General features: G+C 38.5%; 1 protein-coding gene and 1 long non-coding RNA gene across 10 annotated transcripts in view; one reads left to right on the forward strand and one right to left on the reverse strand.

The window, feature by feature from the left end:
• Positions 1–11,496, forward strand: part of IFT57 (intraflagellar transport 57) — a 56,605-nt gene extending 45,109 nt beyond the window's left edge. Inside the window, exons 7-11 of the mRNA XM_045785260.2 lie at positions 3,448–3,519; positions 4,749–4,880; positions 6,233–6,295; positions 8,122–8,188; positions 9,197–11,496. Of these exons, the coding sequence (XP_045641216.1) occupies positions 3,448–3,519; positions 4,749–4,880; positions 6,233–6,295; positions 8,122–8,188; positions 9,197–9,375 (513 nt within the window). The 3' untranslated portion in view covers positions 9,376–11,496. The remainder of the gene's footprint in view (positions 1–3,447; positions 3,520–4,748; positions 4,881–6,232; positions 6,296–8,121; positions 8,189–9,196) is intronic.
• Positions 1–21,457, reverse strand: part of LOC123784087 (uncharacterized) — a 116,874-nt gene that overhangs the window by 35,648 nt on the left and 59,769 nt on the right. For 6 of the 9 annotated variants that reach the window (XR_015724215.1, XR_015724211.1, XR_015724212.1 and 3 more), the window contains 3 exons: positions 7,103–7,192; positions 3,077–3,227; positions 2,011–2,212 (listed from right to left, as the gene is read on the reverse strand). This is a non-coding gene — a long non-coding RNA (uncharacterized LOC123784087). Of the gene's footprint in view, positions 1–2,010; positions 2,213–3,076; positions 3,228–4,382; positions 7,193–21,457 lie in introns of all 9 variants that reach the window. The other 3 variants (XR_015724216.1, XR_015724214.1, XR_015724217.1) reach the window with 2 other exon arrangements.

Below are 21,457 nucleotides of genomic sequence, written 5' to 3' on the forward strand. Positions count from 1 at the left end.
CAGAGAGTTTTTGACTTTTTTTTCCCTGATGATAAAAATGATGATTAAAAATTCTCTTTAAGGAAATTTAGAAAATTTTGGAAGGATAAAGAAGAAATTTTAAACATCGGTATTCAAATTCCTGGCTTAATATAGACATACACATACAAATACACACAAATATTAATTTTTACTAAATTGGACACCTAATAGTATATTCTTTGGGGAATGTTTTTCTACTTTACTATATGTTGTTTGCATGCATTTTTGCTGAGTAAATTTTTTTGAAAACATGAATTTAACATTCCTATATGTAATACATATATATTTATGTAACCAATAATAAGACAAACACTCGTGGACACACTACTCAACTTGAGAACTAGATTGTCACATGCCCTTGAAATTATCCGTGTGCTCCTGTGCTGTTGCCCTTTGCCTCCCGTGGGGAACCACTGCCCTCAAGTTTGTTTATTATGTATTGTCATTAGCTGCTGCTGCTTCCTCTGCCTCCTCCTCGACCTCCTCTTCCTCTTCCTCTTCCTCTTCTTCCTCTTCCTTTTTTTTAGTGTTTTCACATGTGTGTATATCTCCAAGCAATGTATCATTGAGCTTTGGTATAATTTATGCCAATTATAAAAATGGTATCATACGCATTATTTTTAGTGGTGAAATAGATATTACAAAATTAGAGAGTTAAATATTTAGAGAGATGTTTTACAAAGAACTTGTACATTCATCTTTGTGTGTATCCCCAAATATTTCCTTGGGAATAATTTCCAGAGGTGAAATTCCTGGGTTAAAAGGTTAGAACGTTTTTAAGGCCTTTTTTTTTTTTTTAAAATAGATAACTGTACATCAGAAATGTGTCTATCTAGATTTTAGTAAAACAAACATTCGGATTTATGTGGCAGATAATTATATATCATTATTAGCTTTCCACTTTAAAAGGCAATAAGAACACATAAATATGTCCCAGCGGGTTATCACATTAAAAAGTCCCAAATAAATTCCTCAGTATTTCTGGCTCCCTGAAATCTATTCTGTTCTTCTCACAGTGTGATATTACTAATATCTTAGTTCCTAAGGTTAGAAACCTTACAGACACCTTCTCTCTACTACCCCACTTCCACTTCAGCCACCCCACACTTGCCCTTAGCCCTCAAGTCCTGCTAGTTCTGTTTCTCTACGATGTCTCATGAATCCATGCCTTCCCTTTCATTCCCACAGGCACTGCTCTACCCCAGGCCCTGCTAACGAATCATGTGGTTGCCTACCTGCCTTCAGTCTCTTGCCTTTCTAATTCTTCCTTACTTTCTAGTCCTTCCCTCTGTTACTTTCTCAAAACACAAACTTGTCCTAAACTGAAACCAAAAATCTTTGCTGGCTTTCCATTGTCCACATGAGAAAATCCACATTCCTCAGTTCCAGCCCTCAATCTAACTTAACCTACCTCTCCAGCTTTGCTTCTTCATGATTCATCCTCTCCACCCCACCCCCACCCCAAGACCTTTGTGTTTTATATTCTAGCCAGCCGGGGCTCTTGTTCCCTATATATTTTCCTGTTTTCTTCTTGTTCTTGTTACTCCCTCAGCCTAAAATACCCTTCCTCTCCCACTCCTTTCCAGCCTGTTGAAATGCTACTCATGCTTCAAGCTCGCACTGAAATGCCAGCTCCTCCATGGAGTTTAACATCAATGTAAGTTATCATAGTTACACACAGATGAGTCAGGCATGTTTAATTCTCTTGAAATACTTTATCAGAATGTGAAAAAAATACAGTCTTTATATTTGCTGGGTAAAAAATAATGCTGAGTAGAAAAGCAGAACACATCGATTACTATAAATAAAATGATATATACAAAGTATATGTATGTATATATGTATGTGCTTATACCTGTGTATATCTGCAGACACAGAGATTGTAAAAATACTTAACACTCTGTGTTTATTAAGCTTATGAATTTTTTTTTTTGAAATCAGGCCGGATGAGTACTGTTTTAGAAAAATTACTGATAAAATGATACTTACTAGGTTCATTTTCTTTCATAAGGATGCTTGCTTGGGCTTAAACCGGTTTCCATTTTGAGGCTTCACCATATCTGGTCTGGTTGCAGCAGGCCAGCCAGTCACCTCTCCTCCCCACCCCAGTGCTGCCTGGCTGACTTGGAGAGGCCTCTTTCCTTGCCAAATCTGTCTAGTCATAGTCACGGGTGATGAACGGTCCCCTCAGCTGTAAAATGAAAACGTTGCACCAGACGACTGTTAAATGGATGAGTAGAGGATCTTTAAGGTCCTTCCCAGCTCTCATATTCTGGATATTTTTTGCTCATGAGACAGAAAAATGCTTAAGGACAAAGGAAAGTGCTGATTTTCTGCTCCAGCACCTTCACTGGTGTCAAGTAGCCAATTGCTCCTTTTATTAACTCGGACCTGCCAAAATATATTCTGTGGCAGTTAATACATTGGGCTTCTGATCCAGGTGCGCCACTACCCGTGTGGCTCTGGGTGTGCCCCTTTCTGTCACTGGGCCTCTCTTTGCCTATCTGTGAAATGATGAAGGTGAGACTAGATGCTCTTTGAGGTTCTTTAATATATTGTCATTTTATCATTGGTATGTGTGAAGTACCCCAGGATTGTTTTTTCCCCTATAGTCACTAGCCCATGTTTCAAAGTTAAGAAATCGGTAGACTAGGACAATTCACAGTATATTTTTGTCTTCACAGAATAGTGTAGATAGCAAAGTGGAGCATCAGGGTGTTCAAACAGACATGTATAATCGAGGAATATCCTGGTTCCATTACTTCAACTTAACCATATTTTTTCTCATCATGGGTATTTCTCCCGTCTTAAAATTGTTACCTTTAGTAATGTAAACCAAAAGATTTCGAAGATACCTTGTAAGAAATTAAAATGTTGGCATGGATTTCAAATATGCACACTGATATGGATCAGCCTAGTAGTAACACGATGTATCTAAAATATATGAACTCTAATAATCATTATAGATTCCCTTTTTTAAGAAAGAGAAGTCTCCCTGAAGAAGAGGGCCCCATCTTAGTTTTCAGAGGACAAACCAATACTTGATACATGATACCTGATTCCAGATGTGCTTCTGGCAGTTGTTACCATTTAAACAAGTATTTCTTTTCTAGTAATTAGATTTTTTTTTCATTTCGATGGGTAGTCATAAATATTAACCACCAGCAGTGCAGGAATAATTTATATTCAAATTGTCAGACATCACTCTGTGAACACATAAAATAATTCACATTTGTTTAGAACCTTTAATCCTAAAGTGCTCTACACATATTTCTTTATAATCTGATTGCAAGCTATATATAGGACTTCCCTACCTGAAATAGGGCAGCAACCAAAGTAATTAAAATAAAGGATACAACTTCAAAAAAGTAGAGGAAAGAAGGAAATGTATATTTTACTTGTTCCTATATGCTTTTATGCCTATAGGATTGGAGAATCCATGTTGACCAAATGCATCAACACAAAAGTGGAATAGAATCTGCTCTAAAGGAGACCAAGGTATGTGAATTACTTCAGGTGAATCAATGTATATTTACCCATCTGTTGAACACCTGTTAAAGGAGAACATGAAAAGAAGAAGAAAAAAAGACACAATCCTTGCCTTTGATGAGCTTACAGATTGAATGTTCATGTATTTCAACAGCCCTAACACTTAAACTAACTAAAGAAAGGTAACTTTATATCAAAGCAGTATAATATATACCTAATATATAGATATGTATCTCTAATATATATACTGTACAACTATACAATATATATATACAAACAATACAATATACATAATGTATATAATTTGTATATCGTGTAATTTATATACAATTGTATATATTTTGTATATATATACAATTGTATATATATAAATTGTATACAATTTATATACAATTGTATATATACAATATTATATATTGTATATACATAATGTATATACAATATGTATATACAATATATAATATTGTATAATATATATACAACATATATATATAATTATACAATATATTTGGAAAGGAATGATGAAATGTTTCTCTAATATATATATAATCTATATATATATATAGAGAGAGAATCTAATATGTATCTCTGTGTATGTTTCTCTAATATATAATATATATATGAAATTAGAGAATATATTATATATATATATATATATATATATATATATATATATGAAACATTTCATCATTCTTTCCTTTCTGAATCCCAAGGGATAACAGAGCACCAGGCCAGCAATGCTTAGAACCTACAGCTTCCCCAGGTTTGCTGCTCTGACAGAAATAAGGACTTTTTGGAGGATGCCACAAGGAAGCAAAGTTGAAATGAGAAGTAATGGGTCCCAGGCTAGAGTTATAAATTTAATGACTTACCTCCAACGGGAACATTCTAGTCATTTTTGAACTGTGCTGCAAGAAAGTCACGTTATTCCGTTACCTACTTTGATTGCGAACTTCATATAAAGCAAATTCTACTCACGTACAATTTAGAAATGCATAAGGGCTAATGAGTTGACTAACACTACCAGGTGCTTTTTTATTTTAACATTCTGCTAAGTGTGACTAAAATATTTCTCATTACAGACTTCTTTTGCTATTGAAAATTTCAAGCTATCTTCTTTTTCACAAGTGGTTGAGAATTTGTGGGATGAATTGAAGGAGATTTAGCCTGTTTTATACTATTTTTGAAAAATGTATTTGTGCATTCTTTTATCTGCTAAAGTCCTATGGAATTTCTAGGGATTTTTGGATAAACTTCATAATGAAATTAGTAGGACTCTGGAAAAGATCGGCAGCCGAGAAAAGTACATCAACAATCAGCTTGAGCACTTGGTTCAAGAATATCGTGCAGCTCAAGCCCAACTGAGTGAGGTAACCTAGGGATGATATCCAGGGATTTATTTCAGTTAATGACCCTAATTCCCGAACGTGCCACAGCACTTTGCATTTGGGAATCATGAAATGCTTTTCAGAACAGCAACACGTGGATTCTCTGCCCACTTTAGGAAGCCATGTGAGGCGGTAGAACTTGCCATCTCCATGTTACATGTAATAGAAATTATCTCCTAGAAGTCTTTAAATGCATTTCTTCTTTTGATTTAAATAAATGAAGGCATGTATTGTTGGGGAACATTGCTTAGAACAGGAACAGAGTGTCAGGACACCTGGTTTTGTTTCTAAGTCTGCTGTTAATTTACCCTATGAGTAGGAGGAAAAAGAATAGTATGCATTTACATGTGTCAGAGGGAAAAGACATCATTGCCTTAATGGCTTACAGCCACATAATAAAGAATATGAAAGCAAGACACGTTCAAAGACAAGCAGTTTAATTAATTTAATGAGCAAATTTTTTAATCCTTTCAAGGTTTTAGAATTTCAACCAAAAAAATAAAACCTTCAGCCTTTGAAAGCAGCAGTTCTTTGTACCCCAGTAGGGATCTAAAGGCTGTCCTTGGGAGTTATGCCCCCTCTTTCCTGATGCTGAGGAAGACTAGTAAGAACACTTGCAAATTTCAGTTAAAGCCTTTTTTTTCTTTTAGCAAAGAGGTTGGAAGAACGGAAAAAATGGAAATAAACTTGACATACCTCTGTACTTTCAGAGGTTCTCAAAGACCAAACGGAAGAGAACTTTCACTTTTTTATTATGTTATTTGTTTAACAAATTATTCCCTCATATACACATCTACTCATAGATGTTTTTACTTTCAAAATGCTGTAAAGGTCTCTGATTAAAGCCACTGTGTATCTGTCAAACACTGATATTAAATAATTGTTAGATTAGTTCCCAAGAACGTATTCCATACTGTCATACCATTTGTTAATCCTTATTAATTGCTCATCCCGATGCTCTATTATGATTGATTTTTTAGAACTGGTTTTCTCTGCATAGCATGCAAATTAGATCGACCAAGAGCTACTCTCCTGAACTGTGTAGGAATAGCTGAGGACAGTTTTTATTATGAACCATGCCCGTGTGAGTTACACAGTCAGTATATGAAGGTTAAGGTAGTTTATCATTTTGTAGCGCCTTCGTTTAAATACATGGTGCCTATTAGGGACATAAAACAGCTACAGTTAAATGTCACTTTCACAAATGTATTCACACATGAGGAGGAGGGGTTGTCATAAAATGATACGCAGAAATTGCAAACACAAAGAGGTCACATTTAAGTAATCTGCTTCTGTTTTGAATTTGTCATTAAACAAAATGTTTTCTGCCTTAGGCGAGGGAGCGGTACCAGCAGGGCAGCGGCGGGGTAACGGAAAGGACCAGGCTCCTGTCTGAGGTACACACTGTGCTCCTGCCGTCTTCTCCCCGTGGGCTGAGCCCCGGCCGTGCGGAGCCATCGGCGGTTCAATACGGCTACAGCTGAGCTTGTTTATTTCAGTAACTGCTTCCCGTGGCTTTAAGTCCTTTTCTTAGGAGAAAGTCCCTAGTTTTCTCATCAATGAATCAATTATGTATTTATATACTGTTTGTTTCCATAAAATGCCCGAAGTTGTTTTATTAAATTCAACATAGAACCTGCTGATAATATTAGCACATTTATAACCTTCCTTCATCTTTTTAAAAACCTAATAATTAGGATTAATATAGAGAAGAGTAGGTAAAGCACTGGCTTAACTGTCTTGCACAAATTTGAATGTTGGTCTCTAGGATGTAAGATTTGTTTTTCGTGATCGCTGCTGATATATGTGATCGTGAGTATCTCTCTGTTCACAAACCGGACGTGGCTGGTAACCCTTTCCCTCTGAGAACTTCTGAAATATCTGCATATAGTGTTGCATTGATTGTCATCATGCAAGAGAGTAAGATCTAATATATATTCCAGTTTTTTACTGAGGAGCTGAGAGGAAAACAATCTTACAGCAAGACCGATAGCCAATGTGCACGATTCGCTTTGGTTACAATCCGGTGTAACTGTCCCAGACTTTTTCTGTATAGTAGAATTAAGCTTCTTTTATAGAGATTATTTGAGGCATAAATAGTTACTTTAGAATACTAAAAGTATAACTTCAGAAATATTTAGACTCTAATCCTGTGGTGCTTCTAGGCAAATAGAACGTTACGTAGAAGTAAAGTGCTCACTTACGTTAGGTAAATTAACACTTGAAGGGAGTCCAGGGACCCATTTGGTTCTTTTGGAGGAGGTAGTTATCCCCAGTTGTAACATTGCAAGTGCCTAAAAAAAATTAGTTTGCTTTACTTGGATGAGCACTTTATTCCCAAGGAACTTTTTACTCACCAGTATGATAAAAATAAAGCCTACTAAGTTATGATAATTATGGCTTAGTTCTAGGTCATGTAAAATTTTTTTGATTTTTTAAAGATAATATGCTAGGTTGGAATTTTGCTAATAGAGGCTATAGTAGTATAATTTTGAGTATGACGTAGAGTACAGATAGGAGCCAATATGACAGCACAATATGCCTCTTGAGTTCATGGTTTGGATAGAACAGTTGGAATATTTTTATATACAGCCATATGGTATCAACTTTATTTTTAGCGTCCTATAGAGGAAAAGACAGCATCTTCTCTTATAAAACTATAATATTAAGAAAGATACCTAGTAAGCCCTAGAAATCCAAAATCTTCTCAGGATGTGTGTATGGTTTTAATGACTCATTCTTTAAAGACTGGCATTGAGTGTCCTACTCTTGATTTCGGCTCAGGTCACGATCTCAGGATTGTGAAATGGAGCCTCATGTCAGGCGTGGAGTCTACTTAAGATTTTCTCTCCTTCTCCCTCTGCCCCCCCCCTTGCTGTCTCTCTCTAAAAAAAAAAAAAGAAGGATTGGCATGGTAGATGCTAGGAGATAACTGCCAGGTTTGCATGTCTGATGCCGAAAACAACAACTCAGATCATTTTTTTATTGTCATGTGACAACCTGAGAACGTCATTTGAAGTTTAATGTTAGGAGCACTCTGAGAAGATAAAAAGCTTTGTGTGTCTGCCTACTTTATCTTATTCAGATTATGTCTAGAACATTCCTAATATTTTTATGTCCCTTTACAGATGTATTATCTCTAAAGTTTCTTAATACATCTTTCAATAATTTTGAAAGTTTATTAAAATCCAGAGCTCATGAAAACTTTTTTTTTCAATTAAAGGTGACAGAAGAACTAGAAAAGGTAAAGCAAGAAATGGAAGAAAAAGGCAGCAGCATGACTGACGGCGGTGAGTACACACTCATCCTAAGGGGAAAATGAGCAAGAGGAGAGTATTTCTCAAGAAATCTATTTAACAAAATGCTGTTAATAAATAGGGAGTCTACTTTTTAAAATGAATTTGAGGAGAGGGAGGTACGTGGTGCAAAAATTATGTCTGATAATCCATGTACTGTTTTCCTTGTCAATCAGTTGAGGAGAGTCATACTTTTTTTTACCCTTATTTAGGATTTTTTGATTCAAACTATGTTGATTCAGAGATAGAGTGGGGAATACTTAAATACACACTTTGTTGTTCCAATTTTTAAAAAAATAATATTTTCTGTTTTCATTAAATGAGCTTCATTACTCCATTTTATGTGCAAAAGAGCACTAAGTGTGTGCCCAGACGGCACACAGGCGGCAGTGGGACGACCTTTGTTTTTCTTCCTCCCCCCTGTGGACCTGACTGGGCAGAGGGGTCAAATAAAGAATTAATAACCCTCTAGTAATCATATTCTGTCGTGAGCTAGTTACTTTGACATGGCCCTGGTTCATTGCCTGAGGCCCTTCTGTGTTCTAGAAAGATTTTCCAGAGTTCTGATTGTATATACTGAGTGATGAGCGTTCAAAAGGGGATGTATAGAGGCTTTGCAGTAGGTTTGAATGAGCCCATTATCTGTGTCTCTTCAGGTATTTCTTTCTTCCTTTTTTCTCCCATCGTAACCCCTTTCCTTCAAACAAATATTCTAGCCCGTAAAATTTATTGAGAACCTCCTTAAATACGCTTTTAGTGACTCTTCCCCAAGAAAAGGAAGGAAATTCAACCCCAGGACATCGAATGCTGCATCATCTCCCATCCTAAAAATCTCAGGTGTTTAAAATACCGCAGCCAAACTGTGTGAATGTCAGTATGTTGTTGGCTGTGTTTTTAACCCTATTTTTGGCTTAAGACAAAGTGAGGAAAATGTCATACAATTCTGTAATACACTGATACTCCAAACGAACATTTTTATTGCATGCTATTTTCATTCTACAGCTCCCTTGGTAAAGATTAAACAGAGCTTAACAAAGCTGAAGCAAGAAACCGTTCAGATGGACATCAGGATCGGTGTTGTGGAACACACATTACTCCAGTCAAAACTGAAAGAGAAGTCCAACATGACTAGGGACATGCATGCAACAATCATTCCAGAATCTGCAATAGGCTCTTATTAAAACATACTGTTTTTCGTGCTTCTGATTAGTTATTTTTTTTATGTCAGAGTGTATTTCATGTTGCATAGATTTCAAAACACAGTTATACCTCTTAAAGCATGTTCAGTGGGTATTTTTTTACATATATACACATACATATTGTATCATGGTGATTATGGGTGGTTAAAGCCTTTAAACTGAATATAATATTTAATAAAGTAATTAAAAATTCTCACTTTCAAAGAAGATTTCACGAATCATTACAGATGTTAAAACCCCCACCTGGTGGCATATTTTTCTTATTGTTCCTGTGTAAGCCAGTGTGTATGACCCAGGCTTTCTGCAGGGGCTGCTGCTGCTGTCACCACATGGCCTTTGACACACGCCTGGCCCCTTCAGTTTGGTCCACATCTGCAGTGATCACAAGTGCCTCTGCGCCCAGCGCCAGCGAATGAAGGCTGGCGATTCTTTTTAAAAACTCAAACTACCCTTGCCTCAGCTTTATGAGACTAGGGAGAAAGTCTTTTTCATTTCCATATTTCTAGCCAAGTAGGTAGCACTCCAAGCATGAGTTTCTAAGAGGATGGGTGGATGACTGGTATCACGCAGTTCCAGAATGTCTCATAGTCCCTATTGTACAGCATGGCAAATATAATGACTTCAAGTCTAGGAGTTTTGACGAAGTTTCGAGACAGTAACTGTAAATGATGTTTTGGGTTTTTTTCTCCTGTGGTATTGGATTGGAATTGGAAGCATCAGGATGGACACATGGCTTCTTAATACATACAGTTTAACAGAAATAAGTAAGTATATAGAAGTCCACGTACACCAACATGCATGTATTTACTCTTTCTGTCCTCGAAGCAGGGACAGCGCAGTAACAGTGAGAATGCCTCACATTCAGATCCTGGTTAAATTTTCTACTGAAAACAAAAACAAAAACAGGCTTCTTAGAAGAATGACTGATTCCTGGGCTGGAGCAGGAAAAGCACAATACGAGCGGGAATATCCCGTTCTGCCAGAAAGCAAAGAAGCGCTCAAAGAATGAGGGGAAAATGGCTAAAGGACACAGACTGAGGGGCGTCCCACCAGCCAATCTGGGACAAGTGAACATTAAAATAAATAATGATAGTAATGAATTATAATCCACAGAATAAAACAGTGAGTCCATACAGATAGAAACTGAAAATTAATGAAGGAAACCTCATGTAAAATAATGGAGTCCGACAGCCTGAGGGGGAGCGCTGGCGCACAGACCACTTGTTGCGGCCTGCGTAACCAGCAAAGAGAAGGAAGATAAGAATTATCTTGACAAGGAAAGACATTTTCACATAGGAATTTCATTTTCTGCTTTTCAGAAAAAAAAGGAAGATCCCGCCCTGTCACAGCAACAAAGCACTAACCGTTGCTTGCAGCCAATGAGAAACTGCCACAACCTTAAACTCTTGCTCTTCTCCCATGAACTTCTGTTCAAAACAACCCTCCCCAATTTCCTCCTCAAACCTAAGAAGAGCTGACTTTCCCTTTGTCTCTTCAGATTTGCCTAAGGTTCACCATAGCTTGCGTGTCCCATATTGCAATTCCTCTGCTATTTCTGAATAAACTAATTTTGCTAGTAAAATAACTGGGTATTTTATTTTTAATGTTGGCAAAATAAGTGAATCAATGGAAGAAGACAGAGGTCTTCCTTACAAGAGAATGACAGCTAATGTAAAAAGAATATTGCATTTAGAAATTGCCATCTGGCAATTACTTTGGTAGTAATTGTTTCGGGCAAGAATCATCAAAGGATATGTGAAAGGATTTCAGTCTAAAATGGAACGAGAGGATATGAAATGGGGACTATCATCCATGAGCCCTCAGAACAGAATTTAAGAACTGAGAGACTGATTTCTCATAAATGCCTGATTTATAGGAGACCCAGATTTATCTCCTGACCAATGAACATAGGTCAAGAATGTCTCCCTATCCTCAGCCAATGAACTTACTGCCTGGACTCAGCTGGTCTTCCTGTCTTTGCACTCCTTGTTCAAAATTACAGCCTGTCCTGAACTCTCAACAGATTCACCTAAAGCTTGCATGTGTTTCCTGAATTGTAGTTCCTCTGCTATTTCTGAATAAACTCAATTTCCAGTAATTTGAGTTTGCCTCAGTTTACTTCTTTATTTAGGTTGACAAATGCTAAAACTACTAGGTGAAAATTTAACGAAAATCTGAATATTTACATAGTCTCAAACTAGGTAAAATATTCCACGAGGAGAAAAAATGGTAACTTTACAGAAGAAAAACCTGGCAGATACCACTTTAAGTTATCTAGAGTTAACATCACTAGTGGTGGGACAAATGGACATTATGTGTCTCCTGAAAAGGACAAACATTTATGGGGTTCCTTCGGAAAATGCATAACTTAAATCTAGTCATGAGGAAACATCAAACAAATCCAATGGAGGAACATTGTACAAAATGGCCTATAGTCTTCAAAAATGATAAGGTCATGAAAAACAAGAAAGAGTGAGGAACTGCTCCAATTTAAAGACTAAAAAGACATAATTAAATGCAACACATAATTCCAGTTTGGATCCTGGACCAGGAAAGACATTTTTTTTGTTGTTAGAAAAGGACATTATTGAGACAGCTAAATTTGAATAAACTCTGTAGATTGCATAATAGTATTATATAGTTAATATAGTATTAAATAGTTAATATAGTTAATAATTAATACTATTAAATAGTTAATATAGTATTAAATAGTTAATTTTGGGGGGCACCTGGGTGGCTCAGTTAAGCATCTGCCTTCAGTTCAGGTCACAGGGTCCTGGGAACGAGCCCCCTGTCAGGCTCCCTGCCCAGCGGGGAGCCTGCTTCTCCCTCTCCCACTCCCCCTACTTGTGTGTGCTCTCCCTCTCTCTCTCTCTCTCAAATAAAATCTTTTAAAAAATAAAATGTTAATTTTTTATATTTATACTATGGTTATGTAAGGGAATATCCTTGTTTTTACCAAAACACACAAATATTTGAAGGTAAAGGAGTATCATGTCAACACTTGCTCTCAAATGATTCTCAAAAAAAAACCGTGGTGGGTCGCCTGGGTGGCTCACTCCTTAAGTGTCTGCCTTTGACCCAGGGCATGATCCCAGGGTCCTGGGATCGAGCCCCTCATCAGGCTCCCTGCTCAGTGGGAAGCCTGCTTCTTCCTCTCCCACTCCCCCTGCTTGTGTTCCCTCTCTTGCTGATAAATAAGTAAAATCTTAAAAAAAAAAAAAAGTGGATGTATGCGTGTGTCTTTATGTATCCATGTATATATAAAGAGAAGGAGGAGGGTGAAGAAAATGTGGTGAATTGTTAACATTTTGAAAATCAGAGGCAAGGGTATATAGAAATCCATTGTATTTTTTAAGGAGGTACAACTTTTTTTATTGCAATGTAGTTAACATACAGTGTTATATTAGTTGCAGGTGTACAACGTAATGATTCAACAGTTCTATACACTGCTCAGTGCTCATCAAGATAAATGTGCTCTTAATCCCATTTATGTATTTCACCCATCCCTTCCCCCCACCTCCCCCCTGGCAACCACCAGTTTGTTCTCTGTATTTGAGAGTATGTTTTTAAGTCTGTCCCTTCTTTGTTCTTTTTGTTGTTGTTTTTTAAATTCCACCTATGCGTGAAATCCTAGGTATTTGTTTTTCTCTGACTTATTTAGCATGATACCCTCCAGGTCCATCCATGCTGGGGCAAATGGCAACATCTCATTCATGTTTATGGCTGAGTGATATTCCATTGTATACGTGTATACACCACATCTTCGTTATCCACTCATTTATCTACGGATACTTGGATTGCTTCTATATCTTGCCTATTGTAAATACTGCTGCAATAAACGTAAGGGTGCATGTATCTTTTCAAATTAGTGATTTCGTATTCTTTGGGTAAATACCCAGTAGTGGAATTACTAGATCATATGGTAATTGTATTTTTGATTTTTTGAGGGAACTCTGTACTGTTTCCCACAGTGGCTGCACAAATTTGCATTCCCACCAACAGTGCACGCCGGTTCCTTTTTATCCATTTCCTCACTAACACTTGTTATTCCATCTATTTTTTTATTTTAGCCATTCTGACAGGTGGTGGTATCTCATGTTAAGTTTTTTGGAGATTAGTGATGTTGAGCATCTTTTCATATGTCCGTTGGCCATCTGTAGGTCTTCTCTGGAAAAATGTCTATTCGGGTCCTCTGCCCATTTAATCAGATTACTTGTGGGTTTTTGGCGTTAAGTTCTTTATATATTTTGGATATTAACCCCTTTCCATTGTATTTTTTACTAATTTTCTATAACCCTGAAATTATTTCAAAATATAAAGCTTAAGAAATGATGGTTCTTGGAAATTATATGCTCTATATAGAAGTTAGCCTCCCTCTGAATCAAATAGAAAATCAACTTGTTAAAATAATATGACCTCCCCAATAAAGTTATATGGACTACTGAACACATCTTATATTTTTATAATCATTGATTCATTGACCAAATAGGAACACGTTTTTGACAATTCTAAGGGAGTTTTTTTTTTTTTTCCTACTCCCCTCTAGCTTAGCTAGGTCAGCATTTCCCCTGAGTTTTACCCAAAAATAAACTTCTGTGACCACTAAATTTGAAAATATTAAACTTCATTTTCTTTAGGATTTTTCATCTGCATTGTGAGTCTGCAAATAGTGAATATAGTCCCTTTTTTTTTTTTTTTTACAAATATGTAATCACGGATCCTTTTCATCCAAGAACACACTTCGAGAATGCAGATTTAGGTAAATGAGCATGTGAAAATCAGTGCATAAATTTGAGATTATTCTCAACCTTTTATCAGAACCAGGGATCTTCCAGGGATCTGTGTAGGAAGATGAGGAGACACATGTCACTGGTTCATAACTCTCCTATGTGGATGATTAACATGCAAGCAATGCTCTTTGAATGTCAGTAGACGCTGAAGATTTGGGAGACTTTGTGGAGAACCTAGGATGACATGGCCAAATGCTTTTCTTCTTAAAACTCTTCTATGCCTGCCAAAAAGGCGTTTTGTTTTTCCTTTAAAGCAGTCTTTAATATAAACGTAATTATAATAGTTAGAATGTACTGTCCTATTTTGTGGTCAAATAACAACCACTGTCATAGCTTTACCTTTTCAAAACTTAATGTGCCTAACAACCAAGTCATAAGTCCTAAAACTTTATATTTTAAAAGGAGAAATGGCATTTTGAAAAGCGAAAACAAGTTTAGATTCACTAGTCTATTTGGTTTTTTTGACAAGGTTTTTTAAAATACAGGAGAGGAGGACAGGGACCATGCTCATCTAAATGTGTCCTAAATAACATGTCCCAAGTGTTAGATTTACATAATTGTGTGCATTTGATACAGACATGCCAAGTTCAGACTTAGGATTTGCTGATTCACCATCAATGCCTTATTTCAGGACTGTGTCAGACCCCTTCACACTTCATCCTCATTCTGCCAAGTACTACAAGGACACGTTCCAGCTGACCATCAGACAATACCCTATAACCCATCACCTGCTCCTTCCTATCCCCCACTTGAGATGCTACCGGATAGGCTTAAAGCTTCTTCCTGTAGCCCCTTCTCTGTGGTTCAGTAGTTAGCAACGAGTTACCACTTTCTTACCCTGCAAAACATTCTCTAGGCTAGCAATGTCTGAACTTCTTAACTCTGCTTGGACATCAAAATCAAATAGGCAACTTCAACAACAACAACAAAACAATTTCCCAGCCCTCTAACCCCTCAATTCTTTCTTGATAGTTCTTGGGTGGGGCTGAGAGGCCAGAAATAAAAAGCTGCTCAGATGCCTCTGATACAGCTCGTTGAAGAACTGCTTCGGGGAGTTTCCACTTTAGAAACTGTCCTTGCCTACCAGTAAACAGGTAAAGCACCTCGGATCTGAAGAGCTCTTTAAAAAGGATCTAAACTAGTGTTTCTTAAAGTTTGGCCTGTGGACTGTCTTAACACTAGCCCTACCTGGAGTGATTTTTACTAGGTACCCTAGATTATTTAATACATGTTAAGGTTTGAGGCATACTCATATTAAAAATTGTCACTTAAAAAAATCATAAAGCCAATACCCAAAAAGGGCAAGCGGCCCGACCATTTTCAAACCAGGATTACAAACCTCAGTTTTGTACTGAGAACCTAAATTGTTGTCTACGCAGCTTGGAGCAGCTCTATGGGAACTTCATGTTCACAGCTCCTGTCACCCATCCTTCCGAATCCCAAAGCTACATTATACAGTCACATTTCCATTCATGCCCAATGACTGTTTTTCTCTACTCCCCATATAAAGGCTTTTGCATAGATTACCGAATGGGGAATCCAGACACCCTGATTCCAACCGCAAGTCTGCTGGTAAGTTTAGTGTCAATATGTTTTTTCTGGAAAGTTAGGAGTAGGACTAGATTATTCTGAATGCTTCTCATCCTAAAATCACATGATTTTAAATCTTTAGCAGGCTCTCCTACACTATTTAAATAATTTGCAATGGTGTACCAGTTCCTAAGAGCCAATTGTCAGATATTTAGAAACTTTGAGAGCAGTTGTTAAACTGTTGGTAGCTTAAAGCCAGTGCATAATGGGAGTATTTACCCCATCGAAATAGGAAAACACTAAAAATGAGGGTTTTAAGAAAACAAAAGCAAAACAAAAAGCCAGTTTACCAGCATACCACTGATAAGAAGTAGTATAATGTTCCGTAGACCAGAACCAAATGCAGTAAATATATAACAGAATGTTCCACCATATTTTAAGGTAGATTATTATAGTACTAATTGAATTAGATCAGATTTGCAAATTGTTCTAAAAAATCATTAAGTCTCCATAAAGCCACTCAGTGTGTCAAATGTGCATCCCCTGTACCATTTTATTGATGTAACTTTACTGCCTTTCTAACTAAACCCAGTTCCTTTTACTGCCTCTCAAATCAATAAGCTAAAGCAGCCCAAGCGTCTTCCCTCATGACAAATTCAAAGATCATGCTTGTACAACTGAAAAATGTAGAATGCACAACTAGTCCAATTACTTGCTATAAAAAAACAACTAATTCAGTTCACTGCATCATTGATCCATTTAATTGTATAGCAGCTTCCTATTGATAACAGGAAATGTCCCTGACTCAACCATGCTGAAACTGAAACTGGCCAGTTTTCCACAACCATAAATTTCAATAATGATTCTACATAATACACAGGGACTAAAAACTGTAGCCAGAGTTTATTATGTTTTTCTTAGTTTTACTGACATATTTCCCTGGCATATGACCTGATTTCTCTTATGCTTCCTGGGCCTCATTAGTTATTAAATGTTAGCCTATACTAATGTTCATGACTGGATATTTTATTTCAGACAGAGACTGTGACAGATTTCAAACTCCCTGTTCATTTGACTCTTGGAAACTATTCAGCAATCCATGAGCTTTACAGAAGGTACTGCTGATCTAGAAGTGCTAACTTCAGTCATATTTCCGACCTCTTCCTTTAGGCAGATGCTGCTTAGTACACTTACGTAGTACAAATACAGCAGAAATGTGATGGATAACTACTGTATTTTGCGCACAGTAGTAGGTGCTGGAGGAAACAAATAATCAGACATAATCTCTCCCTTCAAGAGCTCACAGTCTAATGGGGACGATATGGGCATTAATTAAAACATTATAATGGTAACTTCCATAATAGAGAAATAAACTGAATGGTACTGAGTTGGGCGAAGAAGTAATTCTAACTTGCAGGAAATAGAGAAGAATTCCTAGAGTCGGTCCTTGACAGATGAGTAAGATTCTGGTAACAAAGAAAAACAGGAATGGCCATTGCAGGCAGAGGGAAAGACACAAAGTCATGGGGGTGCAGAAGGGCACTAAGGGATCGGATGGTGGAGAGGAAGGACTCGAGGCACACCGGCAGGAAGGAAAGGAAGATGAAATGGAAGACTCTGAATGCCAAGATAAGGAGTGCTGATCAAATAGACACGATACAATGAAATATGATAGCAGACCTGGATACAGTAGAACAGAGCTGAAGAGACATGAATCCACTGGGAGGAAAGGATCCAAGTCTTTCAGAATTTTGCAAAATGGAAAAGAGGAGAAGCAGCATTCCAGAAAGAGGAACTAATGTGAGCAAAGGCACAAAGACAGTGATAATGATCATTGTTATCACTATGTATGCCAAGCACTGTGCTAAGCATTTTATCTATAATATCACATTTTATTTTGCACCTCAGTGAGGGAGGTATTATTTCCATTTTACAGATATGAAACTGAGGTCCAGAGAAGCAAAGTAACAGGCCCAAAGCCATATAATAGTGGACTCAGGGTTTGAACTCATTATACCATAAACCTTCAATCTAAGAAATATAAAGATATATGATATGACATTGAAGGGCAACACTAAATCAAGTTGGTTATAGTATAATAATTTTTAAATCAAAAATACCATTTATTGAGCAGCTACTATGTTGCAAGACATTTAATATACATATTAAATCATCACAACACCTTGAAGAGAAAACTGACCCCAATCACCCAGTTGGTGGCAAACTTAAAAATTCTTGCCACAGAAAAAGTGCAGAGGGAGCTGAGGAGAGGAGGGAGAGAGGATGCCAGTCATGACTTTCCAGAGAGCTATCAGTGAAGAAAAACAAGGAAGTTTGGCAGCTGTGGTTGACAACTACACTATTCTATGTCTGCTCCCTTTGGCCTTCTTACACAATACACATGAAGAAGGAACCAGATTCAGGGTCAGAAGAGAGACCCTTGTTGATCTGAACCTTGTTGTATTTGAAGCATGTTGAAACCATCATTGGTTACACTCAAATAGCTGCAAATACTGTCAGTCAAGAGTTGGTATGGGATATCTTGTAATGGAGGATGGTGGAGGAAACTGCCTAGAGACTAATACGGAATATGAGAAAAGGACCAAGCTTTCATTTCCTTGGAGGGGGCCGGGATGTCAAAGACCAAGTCTGCTTGGGGATGTCAATTTTTAATCCAGTTTGGAATTAGTAAGTGGCAGTTTGGGAGTTTCAGGGATCAGGCCAGAGATCAGAGAGTTGGTATGGTACCAAATGCTAACCTATGTAATGGCAGGTCAGGGAGAGTCAGATCTGGTCTTCCCAGGCCTGGAGCTGGTGGGGAAATTAGAAGGAGGTAGGGATATTGCGTGGGATCCCTCCTGCAGTGACCACACCTTGGAGGGGAATCCCCAAAGTCCAGGACACCGGAAGACTACATGGCCCTTAGAAACCTTTTGGCAGCCTCCAAGCATCATTTCCAGAAGATGCTGCTGATTCAAAACTGCTCCCTTCAGTCAAATTTCTGATCTCTTGATTTGGAGAGAGGCTATTTAGTCCTAATCTCACTGGGATTCTGAAAGAGGCTGGAATGACTGGCCCAGTATACACCAGTTGGCCATGAGCAGGTCAACCCCAACTCATATACGTGTACAGGTGGCTAGCTGAGAGTGAGCAAGCCTGGCATGGCTTTGGAACATAGGACAGAACCAGGACCAGAGATGGGATTCATCTACCAGGAGGCTGTACCTCAAGCCTGGACTGGGTAAGAGCTTGCAGAAACAGATTGGGGAAAGGACCAAGGATGGGAAATTCTTACCCATAAGGACTGGCCAGAGGAAGGAAACTAAGAAGGATTAATCAGATAAATTAAAGGCAAGTGAGAAGAATGTAGCTTCTAACGTTTGCCTTTTTCTCTTCCTCCTTCATTTCCTATGTATGACATTCATTTTACACACTTATTTGTAATTGGAACAAACCTTCAAAAAGAAAACTTGCTTCATTGTAAAATGATGGTAACGAGGCCTCCCTCTGGGGAGGTTGCTAGTATTAAATAGGATAATGTATGTGATTGTACCTATTAGGTGCTCAATGTGTGCTCATACTCACCACCTCTGGCCTGCCTCCTTCTTTCCCTGGCCTTATATTCCATAGCTTATAAATCCTTTGATCTTATCATCAAAATAGAAGCAGGTGTGATTAAATTAGATGTGGTTGATTTCTACATACAGGCTTAACAGCGAGAGAAAAGAATTAAGCCTTTGGTTTCCAAATCGGCTTTTGCAGAGTATTGAAAAAGTATTCTTTGGCCATATGCTTTTATGGGTGAGAAAATTGAAATAATCAGCTGAACAGAAGTGCCCTCTCCAAATTCATAGTTGTAGCCTGTGCCCTGGCAGACACTTTCTTGCCAGTTGCTTAGCATTTGGGAAATTCCAGGGGGTCCAAAGAAGCAAGACAATGAGTCATTTGGTATTATTTATCCTTATCCTTCCAAGTCTGGGGCAAACCAGTTCCTCAGAATCACCTTACAGGAAGTCTGCTGCTTAGCTATTAGACGTCAGCACTGCCATTTTACACGTGGGAAGACGGCAATCATCAGCCTGTTACCTTTTCCCCTTATTAGAAGTAGCTAGCTTTGTGGTTATAGGGGTCACCATTAGTTCCACTTCATGGACCCACCTTTCCTGTAGTATGGCTCCTGTAGTTTATCTGAGAAACTCACACGGCTTTCAGAGCTTAGTTCCATCATCCACATGTTAACTCCCTTATGGCCAGGGGGACCCATGAACTCTGACCCAACGAATGGAGAATCTAAAACAGTGCTAAAGTGGCCTTCCTTCACTGCCAGTCCCCAGGAAGGTGATAGATGTTTACATGGTGGCCCAGAAGCCTCTCTACCCCCACCTTGGTGGTCAGGCTGAACTCGGAAAGGAGAGAACATGATAATGTTGCCACGGGGCTAGTTTCTAAGCATGTCTGCTCCTCTGGGCTGGCACCGCCCTCTGCTCTCCAACACGAAAAGTCCAAGGACCCCCAGGGAGACCCCTCCAGTTTCTCTCACATAATGACCTGTGGGTGGACGTCTGAGTATGTCTGTACACACAGCAACATTCAGAAATGAGAATTGAGCATAAAGATCCAGATTGCAGACCTTAACCAAAGATTAGAAGACGCCCCAACTCGAAGCCCACATCAGTACCTAGACAATCACATCGAGTGGAGTGATGCTCTCCATAGGACCTCAGTCCTCACCAGTCCCAACTGTGTTCCTGAAATGAGGCAGTTCTGAATGTGAAATACAGCACTACCAGATTATCAGAATTCTTACCTTGCCTGCCCCGCTTGTCTGCATTGCTCTCCTAGCCCAGAAGTGGGAGCAATACCTTTTTGCTGCCTCTAGACTCTAATCACCACCACATCTACCAGCGTCACCAGCCCCCGGGTAGCCATCCACTTTCAGGAAAGAGAAACAAAAAACATCAACAGATATTTTTCCTCTCACTGAGCCCTTAGAGCTCTTGGAATAGAATCTGTACCAGGCGCCTAAGGTCATCCCAAGGCCACAGGACTGTTGCCAGGGATGGAATGCATGCTGGCAGGGCTCTGAGTTTGGCATTGGGCCCCTCCGACATTTCCTGGTTCTTTCAGGAGACAGAAAACCAACTCCCCTCATAGACCAGTTCAATGCGAACTAACTGAAAGGAAGAATCTGTTTGTTGTTGTCATTATGGAAGAATTGCTGTCTCCACATTTTATAATCTGTGTATGCACACTTTACAAGTATCCTATATACATATTTTACATACACGTAGCCCTCTATGATTTTGATATATCACAGTAGAAAAGGTAGGTATGTTCTTGGATTATAGCTCAGCTGCTGAGGGGAAGCCTTGACTTAGAGCAGGCAGTCTTGGTTTCCTGACATCTCAGTGTTCTTCCCAACGTGAGGAAGTACCGCATCTAGACATTAGTATTCATCTTCAATGGACCCTATTCTACTGAACATGCTTGTACTTCTACTCTCACGGAATGTTCCCATTCATATACAGAGACGCACAGGGCAGAGCCCCTCACTCTGCTCTGCTCTAATGGGAAGGCAACAGGCTCAGGTGTGGTGGGCTGCTTCTCGCATCTGGGTGGGCGGGGTCCGCGCGAAGCAGCGCTCCTGGCCCGCAGCCCAGGGTTCTTCCTGAGACTGAGGCCTCCATCACAACCCAGGGAACATTTAAAACCTACCTGCTGACTGAGTAAACTACCCACAG

Source organism: Ursus americanus, chromosome 4, assembly GCF_024610735.1.
Source record: "Ursus americanus isolate L20-20 chromosome 4, mUrsAme1.1.p, whole genome shotgun sequence".
In the NCBI taxonomy this organism is placed as follows: domain Eukaryota; kingdom Metazoa; phylum Chordata; class Mammalia; order Carnivora; family Ursidae; genus Ursus; species Ursus americanus.